Source organism: Mauremys mutica, chromosome 6 (genome assembly GCF_020497125.1).
Source record: "Mauremys mutica isolate MM-2020 ecotype Southern chromosome 6, ASM2049712v1, whole genome shotgun sequence".
Lineage (NCBI taxonomy): Eukaryota > Metazoa > Chordata > Testudines > Geoemydidae > Mauremys > Mauremys mutica.
The window spans coordinates 27,772,648-27,794,559 of record NC_059077.1 but is presented as its reverse complement, the minus strand read 5'-3'; the positions used below and the strand labels follow the sequence as shown (position 1 = coordinate 27,794,559).

The window sequence follows — 21,912 nt, the reverse complement described above, 5'->3', positions numbered from 1 at the left end:
GTCTAATAAGTTCTGTAGGCTATTGAAAAAATGCGTATAGAAAGGATTTCATTCGTCGTTAAATTAAATTTTTTTGTTTTTTGTTTATTGTTGGTTTTTTTGCAGTACTTCCTGTAGACCCCAACTGGTTTCATCCCTATAATATTCTAAAAGACTTTTGCATAAAGTCTCCCTGAACCCATGAGCCCGACTTTTATGTCTTGCAGAACAGGAATCTTAACACCACAGTTTGTTTTTGACAATGTCTTGCTTTGTAGCGATTATCCATCCGAAAGCCTGAAGACTCAAAAGCCAAACAAAAGAAGGAAGGAGACAATGTGCGAGAGAGGATCATCAGACGAGCAGCTTTAGAGTTTGAAGACGGCATGTACGGTATCCTCCAACTATGTTGTAGGTTAAAGAAATGGGATTTGCTTTGATAAAATAGAAGTCACAGCTGTTACTCCTAGCACAAGTTTGTTACCATCTTCACTGTCCACTACAGCACCTGTGGTTCTGTCATTATATTAACATCCTATTGAAATAGATGGAGTGTTAAGGCATACAGTAGGAGATGTTCTACCTGGGTATGACTGGAATGTTCATTGGCAGTCAAGTGATTAATTGATATTTCGTGAAAATTGTAAGCACCATCTGTATTAAATGAAGCTTGCTTGGACAGTTATATTAATGGGTTAGCATCTGAAAGAAGGCAACTGAGCAGTCCAAATGACAAAATAATTCAGCATAACTTTTGAGGCATATATATGAAAAGCTGAACAGTTTGTAAAAAAAAAAAAAAAAAAAAAAAAAGGGGGGGGGGTCTGATCACAGCACAAATATAATTTTGTTAATTTACTCATTTACGGTAATTATATTCTAGTTGTACCTTAACCAATTTACTTCAGCTAATCTGGGCATAGGAATTCCACTGTTGGCCAGCAACTTCATCAGTCCAGACATTTCAGTTCACCTGCAGAGTGAAAATGGAGTCCTGGGCTTGGTAAGTAGAGTCAGTGAAGGCTTATGTAATGCACTTACATTGATTTGTTGTTTTTTTCCACAAGCTGTTTATACTTAGAGCTCAAAGAGCTGCCATGTTGCAAGGTGCTGAGCATTCTTGCTTAAGCCCAGGAAGGTATTTAAAGCACATACTTACCTGAGAGATATGTCAGTAGTCCCACTGGAGTTATGGGACTGATTACATGCTTAAAGCTAAGCATGTACCTTTGTAAAGGGCTTTGCTGGATTGGTGCCAGAATGCTCAGCACCTTGCAGGATCAAACTCTATAAGAGGTTTTTAGTTGTGACATCATACATAATTTTAAACTAACATAATATGTATGCATATTTTACTAGTGATGTTTTGTTAAATTGAACCTGGATGCCTGTGACTTTAAGAAATTCTGTAGCTTCAAGGAAAACTATATATATTTAATACTAGCCTTCAGCAATGTCGTTACCATACAGTCTCTGTTCATGGACTAGTGTATGTTTCAGTGCACATGCTAAATAAAAGTGGTGTACCACACAGAAAAATCCAAATGTATGATGTATTTATTTTGAGTCACAAACATTAGAATTAATAAAGGAAAATATTGTGTTGTTCTGGATCGTCAATAAATATTGAGACTGTGTTTTGTTATCAGGGTCCTTATCCACTTGAAAATGAGGTAGATCCAGACCTGATTAATGCAGGTAAAATCATCAATATACTTAACTTCTGGAAATTGTTCATAACTGATTTAACATACTTTATTTGATTCAATACTAAATCCAGAACACTGGTGCAATGTTACTTGTAAATATTTATGTTGTTTTACCTTTTTTAGTACTGACACATTTGCAGTGACTATGAGTTTCGATCATTAATGACAATTAATATACTAGCTAGTCAGCATATGTATCATCACTGCTTTCTAGTAGTAACGGGTAAAGGAGGCTGTTTTTTAACTCAAGCAGAGAAGTCTTGTGTTTTACTTTCTTGAAGCAAAAGATTCTTAGACCTATTCCCCAATTCAGCATGTGGACTTGCACTGTGATGTCTATACGCACATGCATTTGTTCCCACTGTATTTCATGGGATTCTGGAAGTGCTAGAAATTGGCCCCATTGACTCATGTCCCAGCCACGTTTGGCAAAACTGCTGGACTTCAGTCACTGTGTGTTTAATATCTTCACTTCTCACTATTGAGGGATTATATCTTTGGAGCAACAACTTAAGCAACTTTTCAGAGATCTCACTTGAATATTCGGAGTAGACACTCCCAGTGTTCCCTCTAATTTTTTCCATCCATATGTGGAATTAATTTTGCTATGTGCACCATATCAAGGTAATGTGCGGATGTGCACCACCAGTAGAAACAAAAAACCTAGGTGTAATATATGTTTTTAAAAAGTTACCATAGGGATAATTATTCCAGCCAGAACAGGTTAGGCATTTTAGAATTCACTACTCAAAGAATTAAATTTAAGCACAAGAGAGAAATAAAAATTATGAAATGCATAGACGAGTCAAAAAACTAAAACAACACACTTTGAAAGAAGTATCAAGTAACAACAACAATAAGACAAGTATGTGTTGGGAGGTGAGTGTGATAACATAAGAACAGCCATATTGGGTCAGACCAAAGGCCCATCTAGCCCAGTATCCTGTCTTCTCACAGTGGCCAATGCTAAGTGCCTGAGAAAGAATGAACAGAACAGGTAATCACCAAGTGATCGATCCCCCGTCGCCCATTCCAAGCTTCTGGCAAACAGAGGCTAGGGACACCATCCCTGTCGATCCTGGCTAATAGCCATTGATGGACCTATCCTCCATGAATTTATCTAGTTCTTTTTTGAATCCTGTTATAGTCTTGGCCTTCACAAGATTATCTGGCAAGGAGTTCCACAGGTTGACTTTTCATTGTGTGAAAAAAATGCTTCCTTTTGTTTGTTTTAAACCTGGTGCCTATTAATTTCATTTGGTGACCCCTAGTTCTTGTGTTATGAGGAGGAGTAAATAACACTTACTTATTTACTTTCTCCACAATAGTCATGGTTTTATAGACATCTATCATATCCTCCCTTAGTTGTCTCTTTTCCAAGCTGAAAATTCCCAGTCTTATTAATCTCTCCTCATATGGCAGCCATTCCATACCCCTAATCATTTTTGTTGCCCTTTTCTGAACCTTTTCCAATTCCAATATACTGTATCTTTTTTGAGATAGGGTGACCACATCTGAATGCAGTATTCAAGATGCGGGCATACTGTGGACTTATATAGAGGCAATATGATATTTTGTCATATTATCTATCCCTTTCTTAATGATTCCCAACATTCTGTTCACTTTTTTGACTGCCGTTGCACATTGAGTGGATGTTTTCAGAGACCAATCCACAATGACTCCCTAGATTCATAGATTCTAGGGCTGGAAGGGACCTTGAGAGGTCATCTAGTCCAATCCCCTGCCCTCATGGCAAGACCAAATACTGTCTAGACCATCCCTGATAGACATTTATCTAACCTACTCTTAAATATCCCCAGAGATGGAGATTCCACAACCTCCCTAGGCAGTTTATTCCAGTGTTTAACCACCCTGACAGTTAGGAACTTTTTCCTAATGTCCAACCTAAACCTCCCTTGCTGCAGTTTAAGCCCATTGCTTCTTGTTCTATTCTTCTCTTTCCTGAGTGGTAACAGCCAATTTAGTTGGGATTATGTTTTCCAGTGTGCATTACTTTGCATTTATCAACATTGAATTTCATTTGCCATTTTGTTTCCTAGTCACCCAGGTTTGAGAGATCCTTTTGTAGCTCTTCGCAGTCTGCCTTGGACTTAACTATCTTGAGCAATTTTGTATCATCTGCAATTTTTGCCACCTCACCGTTTACCCCCTTTTTCCAGATCATTTATGAATATGTTGAATAGGACTGGGCCCAGTACCAGACCCCTGGGGGACACCACTATTTACCTCTCTTCATTCTGAAAATTGACCATTTATTCTTACCCTTTGTTTCCTATCTTTTAACTAGTTACAAATCCATGAGAAGACCTTCCCTCTTATCCCATGACAGCTTACTTTGCTTAAGATCCTTTGGTGAGGGACCTTGTCAAAGGCTTTCTGAAAATCTAAGTACACTATATCCACTGGATCCCCCTTGTCCACATGCTTGTGGGCCCCCTCAAAGAATTCTAGTAGATTGTTGAGGCATGAGTTCCCTTTACAAAAATCATATTGACTCTTCCCCAACAAATTATGTTCATCTATGTGTCTGACAATTCTGTTCTTTACTATAGTTTCAACCAGTTTGCCCGGCACTGAAGTCAGGCTTACTGTCCTATAATCACCGGGATCACCTCTGGAGCCCTTTTTAAAAACTGGTGTCACATTAGCTATCCTCTAGTCCAGGGGTGTGCAAACTTTTTGCCCGAAGGCCATACTGGGGTTGCAAAACTGTATGGAGGGTTGGGTAGGGAAGGCTGTGCCTCCCCAAACAGTCTGGCTCCCGCCACCATCCGACACCTCCCACTTCCCACCCCCTGCCTGCCTCCCCCCTCGAATTCCCAACCCATCCAACCCCCCTGCTCCTTGTCCCGTAACCGCCCTCTCCCAGGACCCCCTGACCCTAACTGCCCCTGGAACCCCACCCCTTATCCAACTCTCCTGCTCCCAGTGCCCTGACTGCTCTGACCCCTATCCACACCCCTGCCCCTGACGCCCCCCCTGGGACTCCCACACTTATCCAACCCTCCCTCATCCCCTGACTGCCCCCCATAACCTCAGCCCCATCTAACCGCCCCCTGCTCCCTATCCCCTGACTGTCCCCCTGGGAGCCAGACATGCTGCCTCGCTGCTTGGCAGGAACGCGCAGCCTCGCCACCCAGAGCGCTGCCCACTCGATGGCATGGCTGCGGGGGAGGGACTGGGGGGGTAGCCTCCTGGGCTGGACAGGATGGTCCCATGGGCTAGATGTGGCCTGCGAGCTGTAGTTTGCCCACGTCTGCTCTAATCATTTGATTCAGAAGCTGATTTAAATGCTAGGTTACAGACTACAGTTAGTAGTTCTGCAATTTCACATTTGAGTTCCTTCCGAACTCTTGGGTGAATACCATCTGGTCCTGGTGACTTATTACTGTTTAGTTTATCAGTTTGTTCCAAAACCTCCTCTAATGACACCTCAATCTAGGACAGTTCCTCAGATTCATCACCTAAAAAGAATGGCTCAAGTTTGGGACTCTCGCTCACATTCTCAGCCATGAAGATGGATGCAAAGAATTCATTTAGTTTCTCCACAATGGCCTTATCATCCTTGAGTGCTTCCTTGGTATCTCGATCGTTCAGTGGCCCAATTGGTTGTTTAGCAGGCTTCCTGCTTCTGATGTACTTTTTAAAAAAAAAATTCTATTACTTTTTGAATCTTTGACTAGCTGTTCTTCAAATTCTTTTTTGGCCTTCCTAATTATAATATTACACTTCATTTGCCAGAGTTTATGCTTCTTTCTATCTTCCTCACTAGGATTTCACTTCCACTTTTTAAAGGATGATAGACTATGTGTGTGTGCGAGAGAGAGAGATGCACGCTGCCTCTTTAAGTACACTGTCCTTTTAAGTAGATTGGTACTCAGCAGTCTGAAGACTCCCTGTTCAGACACAGTAACAGCTGCCAGCAAGCTCCCTCCCTCCTGAGCTATGTTGTGTCCGTCCTCCCCACTTTGTGTAAATGGGGCTACAGGGGAGGAGGATACCCTAACATCAGCGCCCCCTCCTTCTTCCTTCTGCTCCCCCACTCTGCACAGCAAGCAGGAGGCTCCTGGGAGCCATTGGCCAGGGACTCCAAGACAGTGGGCAGGAGCAATGCAGCAGTGTGGGGAGGGGCACCTGAAGTGCGCGGCACTTGATAGCTTGCTGGGCGGCCACCCAGCCGTGCAGCTTAGAAGGAATTTAGGATACCCTCCCCCTGTAATTCACCCATTTCAGCTTCAGACAACTCCCCATCTTTTGGCAGGAAAAAGTGGTCACACAGCTTTGAAATGGGAAAACTAGCTTGTTAGGGTTGGTTGGTTTGTTTGTTTTTTTAATTTGTATTGTGAAACTAAAGTTATACAAGTACTTGCAGTTAATCCAATTCAGTTTAAACACAGGCCTTGCTTCTGCACTGGGAGCAGCTAGTGCAGAGACCTACACCCATATAGACTCCCATTAGCGTTAACAGGACTCTGCATGGCCACAGGCCCACTCTAGTGGATCCTAGTGCAGGATCAGGTATATACAGCTGGTATTTTAGAAAGGGCTTTTCATAATAACATGGATCTCCTCTTTAGCAGATCATGTTAGCTAGTACAGCTAAACTGAATAGCCAAATGAGATGAAGCACTGACATATAATCAAATTTATAATTTAATTTTGCTGTACACTCCAGCAACTGCTCACTGACTTGTAAAAATATTTGCCACCTAACTTAACTAATTGATTCTGTTATCACCGTGTTGTTTTTCCCACTTTGAACAATGCCATCTCTGCAATATTACTCTTGTATTATTTCAGCACCTAACAAAGTTTCACCAACAGCTGGCTGTGGAAATATTTTTATATGGGGGATATTTTCCAAGACACAAATAGCACAAAGTGCCTACCTTTGAAAATCTGTGTGTGTGTGTGTGTGTGTGTGTGTGTGTGTGTGTGTGTGTGTGTGTGTGTACAAGTTGAGTCTTGAGATTAATGTAATATTTTTTTTAAATTAAACGGGGTAAAAATTGTTCTTTAATAATAATTTATACTAAATTGGCAGTGATCATCTGATATTTGAAGTATTCCAGGGGTAGGCAACCTCTGGCACGCGTGCCGAAGGCAGCACGCGAGCTGATTTTCAGTGGCACTCATACTGCCTAGGTCCTGGCCACTGGTCTAGGGGGCTCTGCATTTTAATTTAATTTTAAATGAAGCTTCTTAAACATTTTAAAAACCTTATTTACTTTACATACAACAATAGTTTAGTTATATATTATAGACTTATAGAAAGAGACCTTCTAAAAACGTTAAAATGTATTACTGGCACGCGAAACCTTAAATTAGAGTGAATAAATGAAGACTCGGCACACCACTTCTGAAAGGTTGCCGACCCCTGAAGTATTCTTTCAAAAATGTGGTAGAACTTGCAAAGAACTTGCAAGATGAAAAATGGGATTGGATATTTATATGGGTATCATAGTTATCATAATTAATTATAACAAATTTTACAAGGGATATTAAATCTCATGCTTCAGGTTTTAAACCAATCTCTAACTATTAAAGATACCTCCTAGGTAAGACAGGAAACACAGTACTGCTTGTGCCTCACCAGAAGTGGTGCTGGGAGGCAGGAAGGGGGTCCAGTGCTAGGTCCTTCAGGTCTTCCATGTCATTTGTCACGTGGATGCTGGATAAGGTTTTGTGTGTCCACTCACAGGACCACAAACATTTATTTTCTTGTAGATGCACCTTGGAGACAAGAGTGAACCAACTCTGTCATGCATTGAAAGGACATTTTCACTAGAGTAAATTCCCAGTCTGACCTCCTCTTTTTTGTAACATTTTCTGTCTTCTCCAGACACTTTCTTTCTGCTAAAAAAAAGAATGAAATGAATGAATGAAAAGCTAAGTCCAGTGGAGGTTTTCATGACCGTAACACGAGATTCCACTGCCCATACCTTTTGAATGGGGTCATTATCTGATCACCTATAAAATACTTCCTGCCACTCTCACTACCCAGTGACACATTCCGATTGATTTGGTATCGGTATGACTCAGGTGCCAGTCTAAGGCCATGTCTACACTACACTTACAGTGGCACAGCTGTACGGATACAGCTATGCCACTGTAAGATCGCTCGTGTAATCACTCTGTGCCAATGGGAGAGCTCTCCCATCAACATAATAAAACCACCTAAACGAGCAGTGGTAGTTATGTCAGTGGGAGAAGCTCTCCCTCATTCATGGCCTAATTCAGCCCCTGACCAACTCCCTCAAGCCATTCTTACAGAGTAACCTCCCGCTCCCATAATTCCAAAAAGCTTACACCAGTAAAGACTGACAAAGTCTGGAGTTTGACATGACAAAGATCCCTTCCTATTGGATTTTCCTAAACACCAATTCTGTAAATATAACAGCCCATTTCTTTTACAGGTAAAGAGACAGTCACCGTTCTTCCAGGTTCCTCCTATTTCTCTAGTGATGAATCATTTGCAATGATTAGAGGGTATGTAACAGAACTCCTAATCTGTTAAAATGCTGAACAGAATAGGATGAGTCACTAACTAAACTCATTAGTAATGCTCTGAAATGTGATTATCATTTAACAACCTGTAAAACTATTGTGGATGTTCAGTGACAACTTACAGAAGGATTAGGTCAGGCTACTAGAAACTGAAATATTCAACTGACTGTGACTGTATATAAACACATTTGTAGCTGTGTTTTAAACAGCTACTTTTTAGTCACTTTCTGAGGAATCTAATCTGTACTTGCACACTGTGTATCTCTTTACTCAGCTTGTCTGCAATCCTGATTCCGCCTCCCTGATGGAAATTCACCATCTGCACCTGTTTTTTGTTTGTTTTTTTCGGAGAGGAGGTTGGATACAAACAAACACTAAACCATAATGGCTCTGAAAAGATAATCAGTGCACGCAAATATGTGAAGGAATGCATTTAAAAATGTGAGTTCAGAGCTGATTTACGTGAATGCAATTAACCAAAACCAGACAGAAATAATCATGTTTTTTGAGGCTCAGAAGGCAGAGGGAAATCCAGATCAGTGCTTATGTGTAGGGGGAAAAAGTACATGTGTAAGTGACAAACTGCTCAGTTCCTCTGTTGTTTACTGCCATTTTTAGGAGCTTTATATTGATATATATTAACTTGGTTGGATTTGTGAGCTATTATTTCCACACAGTATGCTAATTGCACACTATCTTTTACCAGAGGTCATGTCGATTTGACAATGCTTGGAGCAATGCAGGTGTCTAAGTATGGTGATCTGGCCAACTGGATGATACCTGTAAGTAAACACTTGTACCATGAGTGCACTTACTTTAGAATAATACAAATATATTTTTCCTAGCTTCTTTCATAACAACTGTGTTTCGAAACTGCAGTTTCTAAACTGATAGCAGAGAGGGAGAGTTTGAGACAAGGGAGAATAGATTTTAAATGAACAGTCGCAGGTGCCTAACTTTGGTTGGTTGGTTATTTTTAATAAGTGTTCAAAAACTGGAGATTTAAGGAGCTTTGGAGACATTTAATAGTGGAACCATTGCACCAGACATACAATTTTTGTTCAACATCTTGAGTTCATGGAGGCTTTCAATGTAAAGATGTGTTCTGTTTCTTTAAATCTGTGGCAAGAAGACAGGCACAAAGGAAAGAATTTAGTTAAAAACTGGTCTGTGAGGCAGAGAAAAGGAGAGAATGCATACAGCTTTAAGGTCGATACTGTTTTCCTTCAACATCACCAGCTCCAAGCATTCAAAAATCCTGAGTCAGGCCTCCAAACTTGAGTTTGTATTGAAAAGAATGAGATTTTTGGGGTCTTTTTATTTGCCTCCTAGTTTCTGAGCTGTTAGGGTTCCCATTTTCAAACTTCTCTGAGTTTCCTGCAGTTTAGAGATTTGTTGCATACGTTTTTAGTAGCTCTTAACACAACATCAATACCAGTAGGGAGCTAAGAATGTCAAACTAAAGAGAGATGATATAGGGCTTGAAGTTGGTAGGAAAGAAGACAACCCTACAACCAATAGTCAAAGCAGATTCCTCTTGTAGGGAAACTGGAGATTCTAAGATGTTCCTGGCTGAAAAAAATAAGAAAGTTGGACATGTTTTGGGAAGGGGCTATGAGGAGCATAAGGAGGTTTACAGCAGTATATATTAAGGTTACTGCTTCTGACTGCATATAAGTGAAGCCAAAATATTACATTCTAGTGATTGTCCTGTGATTATTTTAAACTCATTTGTCTTTTTCTAATAGTTATTCACCTGTCATGTGAGGGACTAATGTTACTAGTTAGATGGTTTCAGAACTCATTGGTAAAACCCCTTGAGCAAAGATGGGCACAACTACCAATTTTGCCTTCATTTATGGTTACTTATTCACACACTTTTTTTTTTCTTGAATTTGATGCCATTGTCAATAAGAGCTATGGATTTTCACAGCTAAAATGATGAAATTCTAATCCATGAGGGGGAAGCATGAGTTTGATTTCCAGTGATACCATATGGATAAAAAGAATAGCTTTCAGGGCATGATGAAATTTTTGCAGGCAGAAAACCCTTTGATTATTGTGAAAAAATGGAGTTAAGAATTAATATCCCCTCTCTGTGAACTTGTAACTTGTGATATTTCACTGGTGGTTGGGCGTCTTTTATCCTTAACCTATTTTAGGGAACCCGGAGGATGCTCAGGTATGCTGTTGGGCCAGTACCTCTCATGTTTGGACCTTAATATTGACATTAGGTCAATTGTGCATTTCTTAAGATGCTAATTAGTAATAGATCTTTATATAACTTGCCATTGAACTTAATTTGGAACATATTTTATTTTTATGTGTCTTGCGTTACAAAAATCCAAAATAAATAATAAACTCAGCCTCTTTTGGAAAGGAGAAGAATACTGTAAAAAAAGGGAAAGAATCAAATTATATTTTTAGTCCCTGATATGGTTTATGATCTGCACCAAGATGAGATTAATATGAGGTCACCAAATATGTTTATAAGAAGAGTCAAGGGGTTAATGGACTGAAGCCCAATGTAGTTAAAATTAGAGTATGGGTGATTTATTTATTACAGCTATGTTTTAGAGAGTTCAGATTTCCTTTTAAAATAAATTTAGTATCTAAATCTTATACCAGTTAGCTGGGCGAATGATTATCAGTCTGATACACAGTCCTTAGGAGACTTGCATTTACAGTAAGATATCTTTCCCTTTATGTCATCGTATGAACCACTTTTATTTTCTCTTCATATTGAATTAATACAGTTCTGTCAGAAGACCTCACCTTCTTTGTTTTGTAGAGGATGCGACTATTCATTACATAATGCAGAATGAACTAATTATTTACCTACTGGTTTGCAAAAATGATTTTGAATCGTTGCATTCTGGATCACAAAATGTGTTTAAATGACACACATGTAAACATTTTTCATTCTAAATTTCTGGGGTTTAAACCTAACTTATATTTCTTATTAAAATAATTTTCTTCAATGGAGATTACTGAAAAAATGTTTGTTACACACACTAGGGATTTTTCTTGTCTTGGGAGAGACATGCTCAACTTAATTTTTGAAGGTTTTGTTTGTTTGTTTGTTTTAAGTGTAATTGTTAAGAAAAAACAGTCCTCGAATGGGAGATTGCATGGCTCATATATATTTGAATGGGAAATGCACTAAAAGTGTAGTATATAGAAATGATAGCAACATATGTGCAGTGTTTCCACTTCAAACTACAGTTTCAGTTGGCGTTCAAATGAAGTCTTTAATCCTACATTAGATTCCAATGCCATTCTGTGACATTGTGCAGAGTCACATTAGAACTCCATGAGTTCAGAGGTCTGCACTTGCAAATCCTGATGAAGGGTCATATTTCAAACATTTTTACTAGTGTGTGCCACCTCAGTGGTGGTATTATTATTATTTTTATTATTGTGCTAAAAGTCTGTATCAACATCTAGTCTGTCAGCAGAAGTCTGTCCAAACATTTCTCAATGCTCTAAAGCATATTTGGATTTGATCACTCAAACAATTGCCACATAGGAAGGATTATTTTCTCTTTGCTCACTTACACTAGTCTTGTAATGGTACAAGGAGACCAACAATGTCTCCGGCTATAGTGCTTTTGCTGCAGGTGCAATTTAAGGGTTTTGATTTTAATCTGGACATCTTTAGGGTTTGAGTCTTTAGCCAAATTAAGTCTAAGCATTAGTCTATCTTAGACTAATGTTCTTTATTCAAGTGGACAGTCAGTATACTAACATATCTGTGGATTGTGGGCATGTCCTTCAAGTTAGAGGTCCCCTCACTCTCTGGAATTCACTTCTTCCCCAGTCCTTTGGACCAAAAAAGGCTGAGTTTAATGCTCATACGCACGGCAAGACTTTTGTTTACTCAAGATTTCTCTGAGAGGATTGCTAGAAAGGAGTTTGAAGTGGTTGTTTAGAAGGTGTTGTTTGTTTGCGTTATTATTTTATAGTAAATATGTCTTGGAGTTGAAAAGAGGAACATTTTATAAATGGAAAAATAAATAAAGATAAACTGCTCCCTGCTGTACAAAGTTCTGGTTAACGCATGTAAAAAATGGGTACATCCCCTCTGAAAAACAGGCATTGTTCAATTACACTATCAAATATTGCAGTAGTAGCTATGACTGAAGAAGTTAAACAAAAAGTAGGCATTTAATTGTTTCTCAGTCCTATTCTACCTTCTGTTTTAAATAAGACAATATGTCGTCATTATTAGGTGACTTCACTGAGCTCTATAAGTCCTTTTTTGTTGCAAGATTTATGTTGGATAATATACAGATACATTTTTATTGCATGAAGCTAACAATCAAGGGAACTTACATTTTATTGCATCATTTTTCACTTAACTTTCTATTTTCATAGTTTCATCATTTTTATATGCCATAAGTCTCTGTTTGGCGGTATTTCCATCAGTTGGAGGCAAGTAATAATCCTAAGCCTTCAAGTTTTGAATAAGTAACATAGTGAAACTATTCTTGCTCTCCCTAAATAGGTTGATATCACCCAAGCACTAGTGCTTATACATGTATTTGCATACATTCATAATGAGGAAGTCAGCTGGGAAGGATTATTAAAATAATTGTAGCCCTCTCCTCCTTCCCTTCTTCATTAACTTTTAGTGGAGGTGGGGCTCCCATGAAAGTTTTGGGGAAAGAAGAGCAGTATGTCATTCTAAGCACACTACAAAATGCAAGACTCAGGGTCCTGGTCTGCTCATGGGAAGGACGGGAGCTTGTTCCTAACCACAGGTTCTTGATGACAGGCTGACTCCATAAAGCATGAAGGTTTATATCCTTTGCATGCAAACATTCATTTCATTCTCCCCTCAGGGCCACTGACTATATTTGCTTGCCTCTTAAGGTTCCACCTCAGCCCTTCCTCAAGCTTTTTCAGCTTACACTATCCCAGGCTCCTTTCCTAGCACCTCAGAGGTGGGACCTTCCCTGAGGTCTTTGCTCAGACCCTGGTCACTGCAACCTTCCCAGTACTTGCTTCTCACTGACAAAAATGTATTGCCTTTATATCACTTCCTTGGTGGCAAGCTTACAACTCTATTTGCCCCGAACACAAGCCTCAGAATTCCATTAATCTGGGAGGAAGCCAGGCACAGGTGGGCACCTACCTTTCTTTAAAGCTTACTCTGGGACACAATCCCCTCTTTGTTCACTTTGTTTAATTGTTTTTTTTTCTTTTGTATTCCACAAATGGAAATGTCTCTCCCTCTAAGGAGCTCAGGGTAACATTTTCAAAAGTGCCTAGATCACTGAGGGCTTAAATTTCACTGAAACTCATTACCCTCTCAGTAGAAGGTGGGCAGATCACCAATCACAAATGTTAACCTTTTGTGATTATATTTTCTGTTAAAATAATAATAAAGAAATGACTGAAGTATGTCTCCTTTCACTTTGTCTCCATAATGTTTTTACCTGTGCCAGTGTATCTTTTTCAATTGTCTATTTCAGTGTCTGTTTTCCTCACTCTTAATCTTCTTGTGCCCAGTATATTTTTCCCCCTATCCCTCCCCTTTCTTTTCCAATGCTTGAATCTCATTCCTTCTTCTTAATCCTTTTTTGGCCTGTCTCTGTCTCCCCTCCAGAAATCATCTGTCTCTTCCACTGCCCAGCACCGCATGGCACTCTGTCCATCTCCTCCAACAACCCAGCACCCACCTCTCTCTCTCTCTCTCTCTCTCTCTCTGTGTCCCTGACTCTTTCTCATCCACTGTACCTATCAGTCTAGGAGTATGTTGCTGCAAAAACTGTGTGTGTTCCATTTCCTACAACCTGGAAAAGAGGGATCCATGATGGGTGTTATGTCTCTGTGGGTGCAGATGTCTGTGCCTGCCCCTCTCCTAGCTACAGAAAAGAAAGGGATTGAGAGAGAACCGAGGAGTTGAAATTTTCTCCCGTTCTAATAGAATCATGGTTGCTCTTATCCTATCCCTACACTGCTTCTTCTCCTTCCCATCCCTATGGCATATAAGCTCCAGGCCACCTTACCTTCATTGCTGGCCCCTATACATACCTGATCTGTGCTTGATAGTAGAGCCCAAGGGTAGGGAGATAGGGAGAGATATACACATGCCAACACCTCCTGTTGCAACTTGTGTGAGAAGTACCATAACACTGTAAAAGTGCTGATGTTGGTTGCTCCTTTCAAGTCCATGATCAGTGCTGGGCTCAAGACAACATGACTGCCCAATGCACCTCTATCAGTGGCATTTGGCAGAGAAAGCTTCACTATGTTGTTCCATCAGTGAACACCAACCCTGACTAGATGGGACCACCTTTAGAGGTCAGATGTTAGTTCAGTCTCCCTCTATTGACTGTAAACCACACTGCAAATTGTTTTGGTGATGTGCAAGGCTGTCTAAAGGCACTAGACCATGGCCACCAATTTATTTTACACATACCATTGTCAATCAGGGTTGTTCTAAAATGTATCTTAGAGGTGAACAGAAGTGAGTCCCACTCTCAGTTCCTTCACCCATGGGAATTTTCATGAGGGTGAGACTTGCTACACAAAATACCTCATCTTGAAGATGATGGAGATATACAGTGGTTTCAGTTAAAAGTTGACATTTACCAATAGTTGCAACACTATGCTATTTGTGCTATCATACTGTGATAATAGTTGGTAAATATTGACTTTTTTATTAAAGACCACGGTAGAATGTTTAAAAATAATGACACATTACATTTCTGCAGTATCTCTAATTCTCTCTTTTTCTCAGTTCCCTATTTTTGGAGTAAGCTATAGCACCTTTCACAAAAAAGTAGCAGGGGATCTGATATTGCCTACCAGTGTGGTTTCTTTGACTAATGATGCTTTTGCATTGCTAAAATAGCCCCAAGCCATTAAACATCAAGTTTTAAGAGAGGAGAGAAAAAAAGATTAAAAGTGATGAATTATGCCTTCAAGGGATTCATTAATATTAATATAATAAATACTGGTGCTGCCTATATAGTGTAACAGCAAATAAACCATTGAACCAGTGACAGAGATGCCCTGTGGCTAAAGGTTCATGAATCTCAAGGAGTAAATTTTGTAAAACTTTTTGTCGGTTCCATTTCAATAGAAAAAAAATTCCTCCAAACTTTTGCCTGCTGTATTACCATCACTACTGTGAAGGGAATATGCTCTGTCATACATAATGGTTCTGATTTAATAAAATACCTTTTTGGAAGATCTGTATTACATAAGAACAACAGAATATGGCTAATAAATATGCAGAATACTGTGTCCCAGTTGTACACCTTATCAACTGGTACTTTAAGTAAACATGCAAATAATTAGATGCAATGCATTTAAAAAGTGGTGTGTCTCCTTTTGTGTAGCACCACACAAGTTCTGGAGATAGAACACTAGGTGTTCTAACCATCAAAGATATCTGTATGTGCAGCTGTCTTCCCTATAGTCAACTTTAAACAATTACAACTCATGACAAAAAGAATTAACTCTATCTCTGCATATTCTTCTGCCATAATCAAAGTCGGATGTTGTGGTAGCTGTTCAGTTAGGGGTTTGGATTAGGAGGGCAAGGCTCGTGTAAATGAACACATTAACACACACAAAAACATTCACGATAGCTATTCATTTTCAATTGTGCTTATAGCTCCTTTCACTCCCAAAGATCACAAAGTGCTTCACAAGCTGTAGGCAATTCCAAGCTATCTTGTGCAGGTGTACGTGGTAGGGAAAGGGAAAAGGCAGAAAGAACCTTTTATTCTCTGGACTCCCCCTCCACAAAAGCAGGCGAAGATACAAACCTAGTACGTTGATGTTGCTGACAAGACTTGGGGTTGTAATAAAAATCAGAGCAATATCAAAAGTCAGTGTCATTTTTTAAAAATTGATTTTAATCTGAAACATTTGGATTGAAGTTTTCAAAAGTGACTAATGATTTTGGATGCCTCCATTTTTAGGTTCTCAACTTGAGGCACCTGAAAGGAGCCTGATTTTCAGAAAGCTGAGTGCACATTTTGAAAATCAGGCCTGTCTATGGGGTCTCAAGTTGGGCACTCAACAGCTAAGGCACCTAAAAATGAGTCACGCTTGGAAAAAATTGGCTTGGAATTTTAGAAATATCAGCCTAAAATTTTAATGCTGTACATCGAATCCCAGATCTAACTTGGAGCAGCCTCAGGAATGACAGGATGAAAGGGTTAATAATGAAATCCATCTAATGAAAAGAAAACCAGAGTACAAAAATACTGACCCTTACCAAAGATTAACTTTGCAGGGAAGCTAGGAAGAAGGCCAGTTCCAATTTAATAACATTTTATTTTAATTTGCTATCTGTAGAGGTCAGTATAACCTAGGACATTAGGAATAATGCTATACATTAAGTGGTAATTTTTCACCCAGTCTTAAATGACATTTGTGAACAGCTTTCAGTGAGGATCCTTTTTTGAGACCAGTTGAAAATCCGGTCTTCAGTGCATTAGAAAAACAACATAGCTGTTGCGTTTGCACCTGACCCAAAGCTAACTCAAGTCAGTGGAGAGACTCCGATTTATTTCAGTGGGCTTTGGATGAGTCCTTGAGTGAGCTGATACACTAATAGTAAACAATAGAAAAAAATTAATATAAAGGGAAAATCCCTCCTTTGGCTTTCCCAGTATGTTGTAGTTTCTCCATGTTTGTCTCTTAGGTCCTGACCGTGAAATGACTTATGCACATGCTTCACTTTTAAGCATGTATGTAGTCTCACTGCCTTTACCAGGACTGCTCAGATCTTTGTAGGATGAGGAGCTTAGATTGTAAGCCTTCAGAGCAGGAACTGACTTCATTTTCAGTCAGTGTCCAAACCACTACCAGCATACAAGAAAAGTCATAATACAGTTACTTAGGCCAGGTCTAAAATACGGACCTATGTTGGCATAGCTACATCGCTCAGGGGTGTGAAAAATCCACACTTCTGAGTGATATAGTTATACCGATCTTCACCACCACCATCTGTGAATATCAAACATTGCACATTTATTTCTTGCTTCCAAATTATACATTAAGATGCAAGACGTTCTATGAGAAGCATACTTCTTTTTTCATCATTATTGTAGGTAATGGAATGATTACCTACTGCTGCAAATTAAGCAACTAAGTGCCATATAAACAGAAAATATTCAGGCTAATTAAGTTTATTGGATTTGTACATCTCTGAATGTTCATGGGAGCTGTGCTGCTAATTCCAAGTGCATTTTGAGCAGCTACCCCAGATTGCATGGAAACAAATTAGGCATGTAGTTGAAAATATGGTGGGAGTAGATCTGTTAACTCAAGACTGGGGAACCTGCAGTTACCTGGATTCTCATGCTTATCTGAGTTCTACAGCTTCCAAGTGATAACATTATTTAAATGATAAGCAATGGCATTAACTTACTTGCAGACATCTGCTTTCTAAGTGAAGCATGTAATATAGATCAGCTTTCTAGTTCCACCTGCCTCACTCCCGACAAATACACACCTGGAAATCCTGCAGACCCCTTGTAGCACATAATTACTGCCATAAAGTGGCTACTGTAGGGCGAAAGGAAGAGTAGAGGATGTTGTGTTAGCTCCATTTCTCCTTCCATTGCATGTGAGGCTTTTCTGTCCTATTTTATTTTGATTTGCTCCTCTCCACACCTCATAGCGTAGGGGGAGTATAGGGCTCATAATCGGGATAGTTATGGGTGCTCTCCTAGACCTTTTTTATTGGGGGAAATGAGAAATCTGACTTGCACAGCTTCCTACAATGAGCAGCTTTTTCAGACTAAAAATATTCACTGCCTATTTCAAAGACCAGAAGATAAGTCAAAAAATCCTTGATCCCTGGGTTAGTTCTAAAATGGAATGGCACTTGCAACCTTAACTGTGGAGCCATAATCACTGGGTGAGCATGGATGTTATGTATGCAGTTCTTGGAATTAATATTTAATAATCACTGCACAACATGCACTACATTTTGGTGGGGCCATGTACAGCTAAATGGAAAGCTTAACTTGACACTCTCTAGCCCTATCATAGTAATTTACATCTTCATAGAGTGCGTGCATTTGAGTGCTGCACAGCTTTAAGAGATTGGTTTAAGACAAGTACTGTAGCTCTTGAGATGCACTTTCAGTGCATTCATTTGAATTTCACTTTGTGGTTTTAATTCAGTGCCAACAGTCATTTTGAATTAGTTTTATGGAAAAATAACTTCATAAACATTGACTAACTTTCCCTTAGGCATATGTCATATTTTAAATTACTTCTCTGTTATAGAAAATAAATATTTAACATCCCCAGCACAGTCATTTTTAAGCATACTAAATTTTAGGAAAAAGATATTTGGTGAAATTTTCAAAAGTTCATAAATTACTTAGGAGCCTAAATCCCATTTTCAGAAGTGTCTAAATCCCATTGAAAGGCTCTTTTGAAAATTATATCCATGGTCTTTTAATTCTATGTTTTGTTGTGGAAGTTCAATGGGAAACGGTATTTAGCATTTTTGAAAATCAGGCCACCTATTTAATGGCTAAATATGTATCTAGAAATTCAATTTAGACATAGTTTTTAAAAAAATCTTTGCCATGTGTATATCTAATAGCAGGTACATACGCAATTATTGCATTCAAGGACTTTAACTGTTTGCTTCTTCTGCGTTATTTCTTTCACCCACTCAACTGCCACAAAAATACCATTAATGACTTCCTTGTATTCCTTGCTAATGTTCCTTCAGTTAGTCTCTCTGAGTAAAATCTAATCTAGCTGTCAGAGATGGCAATATAATTACAATAATTCTGTAATTGTGCCATTTGAGGCCCTGCAGTCACTGAAAAAAAAATGACAGAGCAAGTATATTCTAGAGCAATTCATCTTCAAGCTCTATCCAGTAAAATCTTTGCTCCATTGGAGAAATGGAAAATAAAATACTGGAAGAAGCGTGATTTTCTTTTTCGGAATTAAGGTACTGTAAGCATAGTTTCCCTTGTGAACAGAGTATATTGATGTGCAATGTTATACTTACACTATTTATATAGGCACATAATTATTTTCTTTACAAAACATTCTGGATTCTCGGAGATCTTTTCTTTATAATTGTAATTCAGGGCTTCCCTGGGGTTTGCTGATATACTGATTTTTTTTTTTCAAATCCTATAAAAACATGTAATGCAGATTATATTTTCTTATTATTCCTTGTTGTATGCGGCTCAGATAATCTCTTGACGCATGCTATGCATCTCACTTGAATCCTTCACATACACGAGTGGTGATAACAGCCTTATGGAGGACGTAGGGACCTCCAGGGCTAATGTAGGTTGGTGATCCACGAGGACCACTGAGGCTCACTGAATAGACAGGCAGAGCAGAAAACTCTCCGCACAGGTTTCAAGTTCACCTTTTGAGTGCGCCACAAGCCCCATTCCTTGTGGCCCTGAGCCTCCCGGCAGAGATAGCACCATGTGGAGTTATGTTAGTCCAATCACCGTTACCCTCATTCACGATTTTCTGCAAGATCTAACCCTTTTTCTTAGCAAGGAGGCTGGAAATAGCAACTGATTCCCATATCTGCCCCTCCCCTGTCCCATCCAACATGTCCCACTAGGCCAGCTGAGTCCAAAACAGGATGTCCTTCAAGTGTAGGGCTAGGAAGATAGGGGAGTCATGCTGACTCTACTCCTCTCCGTCTGGTTGGTTTTGTGAGGTTTTCCTTAACTCTGCGCCATGAAGGCGAAGGAAGCATCTGACTCTTGGAAATTAATCAGCATTAATGCCCAGTTCCCATTTCTTTCCCCCATCCTAGGCTGTTTGTTCAAGATCCTTCCAGATAGTCACCTAAAAGGTCAGCTTGAACTGCGGATGCTACTAAGTAGTTAAATCAGTCACTCTGGTTATTTGATGGGTACATGCATCAATAGGTGGAGATAGTGTGAACATTGTGATTTAGCTGATACAGCTTCAAAGTAACAGCATTCATAACTGCGTGCAAGAGTTTCTGAAGTAACCCTTTTATTAATTTATGGAGTGAAGCATATGGTTTCTCATCACTAGTTGATGAAGGAAAGGCAGACTCATATCGATTAATATATCCTCATAGTGTCCTGCTGACTGATGTGATAAGCAGAGGTGCTGGAACAATTTTTATATGAGGGGTGCTGAAAGCCATTAAATTAAACTGTAAACCCTGTAAATAATGGAAACCACTTCAAACCAAAACCAGGGGATGCTGCTGCATGCCCAGCGCTCCTAGTTCCAGCACCTATGGTGATAAACTACTTACAATGTGCTTAAACCTGAGGCATATGACTAGCAGTGAGCATGGACTAAGGAATTGGTCTCAGTTTCCTCTTGTGGTGTGTGTTCAGTTAAACCCTCATTTCTTGATCACACAGGGAATTATTAGAGCTGTTCCTTCATTTGCTTAATAACCCCTATACCCCAGGTCTTTCCATTGGAGCCCTCTGGAGTAGTCTTTATTCCTATGACTGGCACAGGATTCTGCTCTGCACCATGTGGGTGTTCTTAGAAAGCCTCTTTGGGTAGGTGCAAGCCACCATGAACCTCAGAGGGAGCAAAAAATGCAGGGCATCTTTACAATATGCGTACAGTGTCCGTGACTTCCCAAATTATCTTTCAATTCAGCCTGAACTGCTGAAAAGGTGGCAGGAGGGAGGGAGAATTCATTCCATCCCTGTGCACTTTTTGTAGCAGTTATACTGGCACAAAGGAGAAGGAAAGCAACAGTAAGCCTCTTCCTACCCCAACTTTTGTAAATATTCCTAGTTTAGGGAAGGCGCAGAGCTGATTTGAAAAACTTGCCTCCTAATCTCAACTCTGATTGATAGTGTTGTTCCTATAATGCATGGTGTTCGGGAGAATTTGAACCAGTGCACTAAAATAAATCTTTCCTCTGGATTCCCAAACAAGTTCCATTAATGTACTTAGAAGCTTACAATGCTCATTTAAAGAAAAACAGCACCCGAAAAAATACAAACCCTGAATCCTTACAAGCTTGTAGGGGTGTGTGTGTGTGTGTGTGTGTGTGTGTGTGTGTGTTGGGGGGGGGGGATTTATAATAAACTTTAGGGTGTATTTCTATCAGTTGCCAATTTTAAAATAATTTTATTTTTTCCAAGGAGTTGACTAAAGCAATTGGTCTCTCTACTTACTGCAGGTTATTTAATTACAACATTTCTATTAAGAGTGTTTAATCAAGTTTCAGAGAGTGACCTATTGTACGTACTGCATTTTATCCTATTTAAGAGAAAATTAGATAGAAATTAACACTCTAACTTCTGTTAAGTGAAACAGTGTAGTTCTGCCTCTCAACCCAATGCCTCCTTCCATGCCCACTGCTATCAGCCCTAATTAGCTTTTAGCAGAAATTTCATGTAACTGTTGGTTGCTGTTGCAGGCAGTTTCCAGGAAGAGTAAATATTTATTTTTAAGACAGGCTTCATTTTGCGCACAAGGCACTCAAATCATTTAAGGAACAATCTGGTATATGTTGACTGCAATTAAATCTAGCGTTGAGCTTTAAAAGTAACAGAAATCCCTTGTAAATGTGCAGTGATAGTAGGAGGTATAACTGGGGACCTAGAGCTCTGTTTTCACTTAGAACAGACCACGATTTGCTCATTTGTCTTTGGTCTGAGGGCTCGTTTTCAGCATAAAGGAACAAAAGTGACTTTCTAAGAAATCATGTTTTTGGGAG

The 21,912-nt window shown here is 39.4% G+C and overlaps 1 protein-coding gene across 2 annotated transcripts in view; it reads left to right on the top strand.

Annotated features, from left to right (window-relative positions):
* The window catches only part of OXCT1 (3-oxoacid CoA-transferase 1), a 146,775-nt gene that overhangs the window by 91,993 nt on the left and 32,870 nt on the right, over positions 1–21,912 (top strand). For both annotated transcript variants that reach the window (XM_045021473.1, XM_045021472.1), the window contains exons 9-13: positions 258–372; positions 888–982; positions 1,629–1,677; positions 8,126–8,198; positions 8,923–8,998. In XM_045021473.1, coding sequence (XP_044877408.1) covers positions 258–372; positions 888–982; positions 1,629–1,677; positions 8,126–8,198; positions 8,923–8,998 — 408 coding nt within the window. The remainder of the gene's footprint in view (positions 1–257; positions 373–887; positions 983–1,628; positions 1,678–8,125; positions 8,199–8,922; positions 8,999–21,912) is intronic.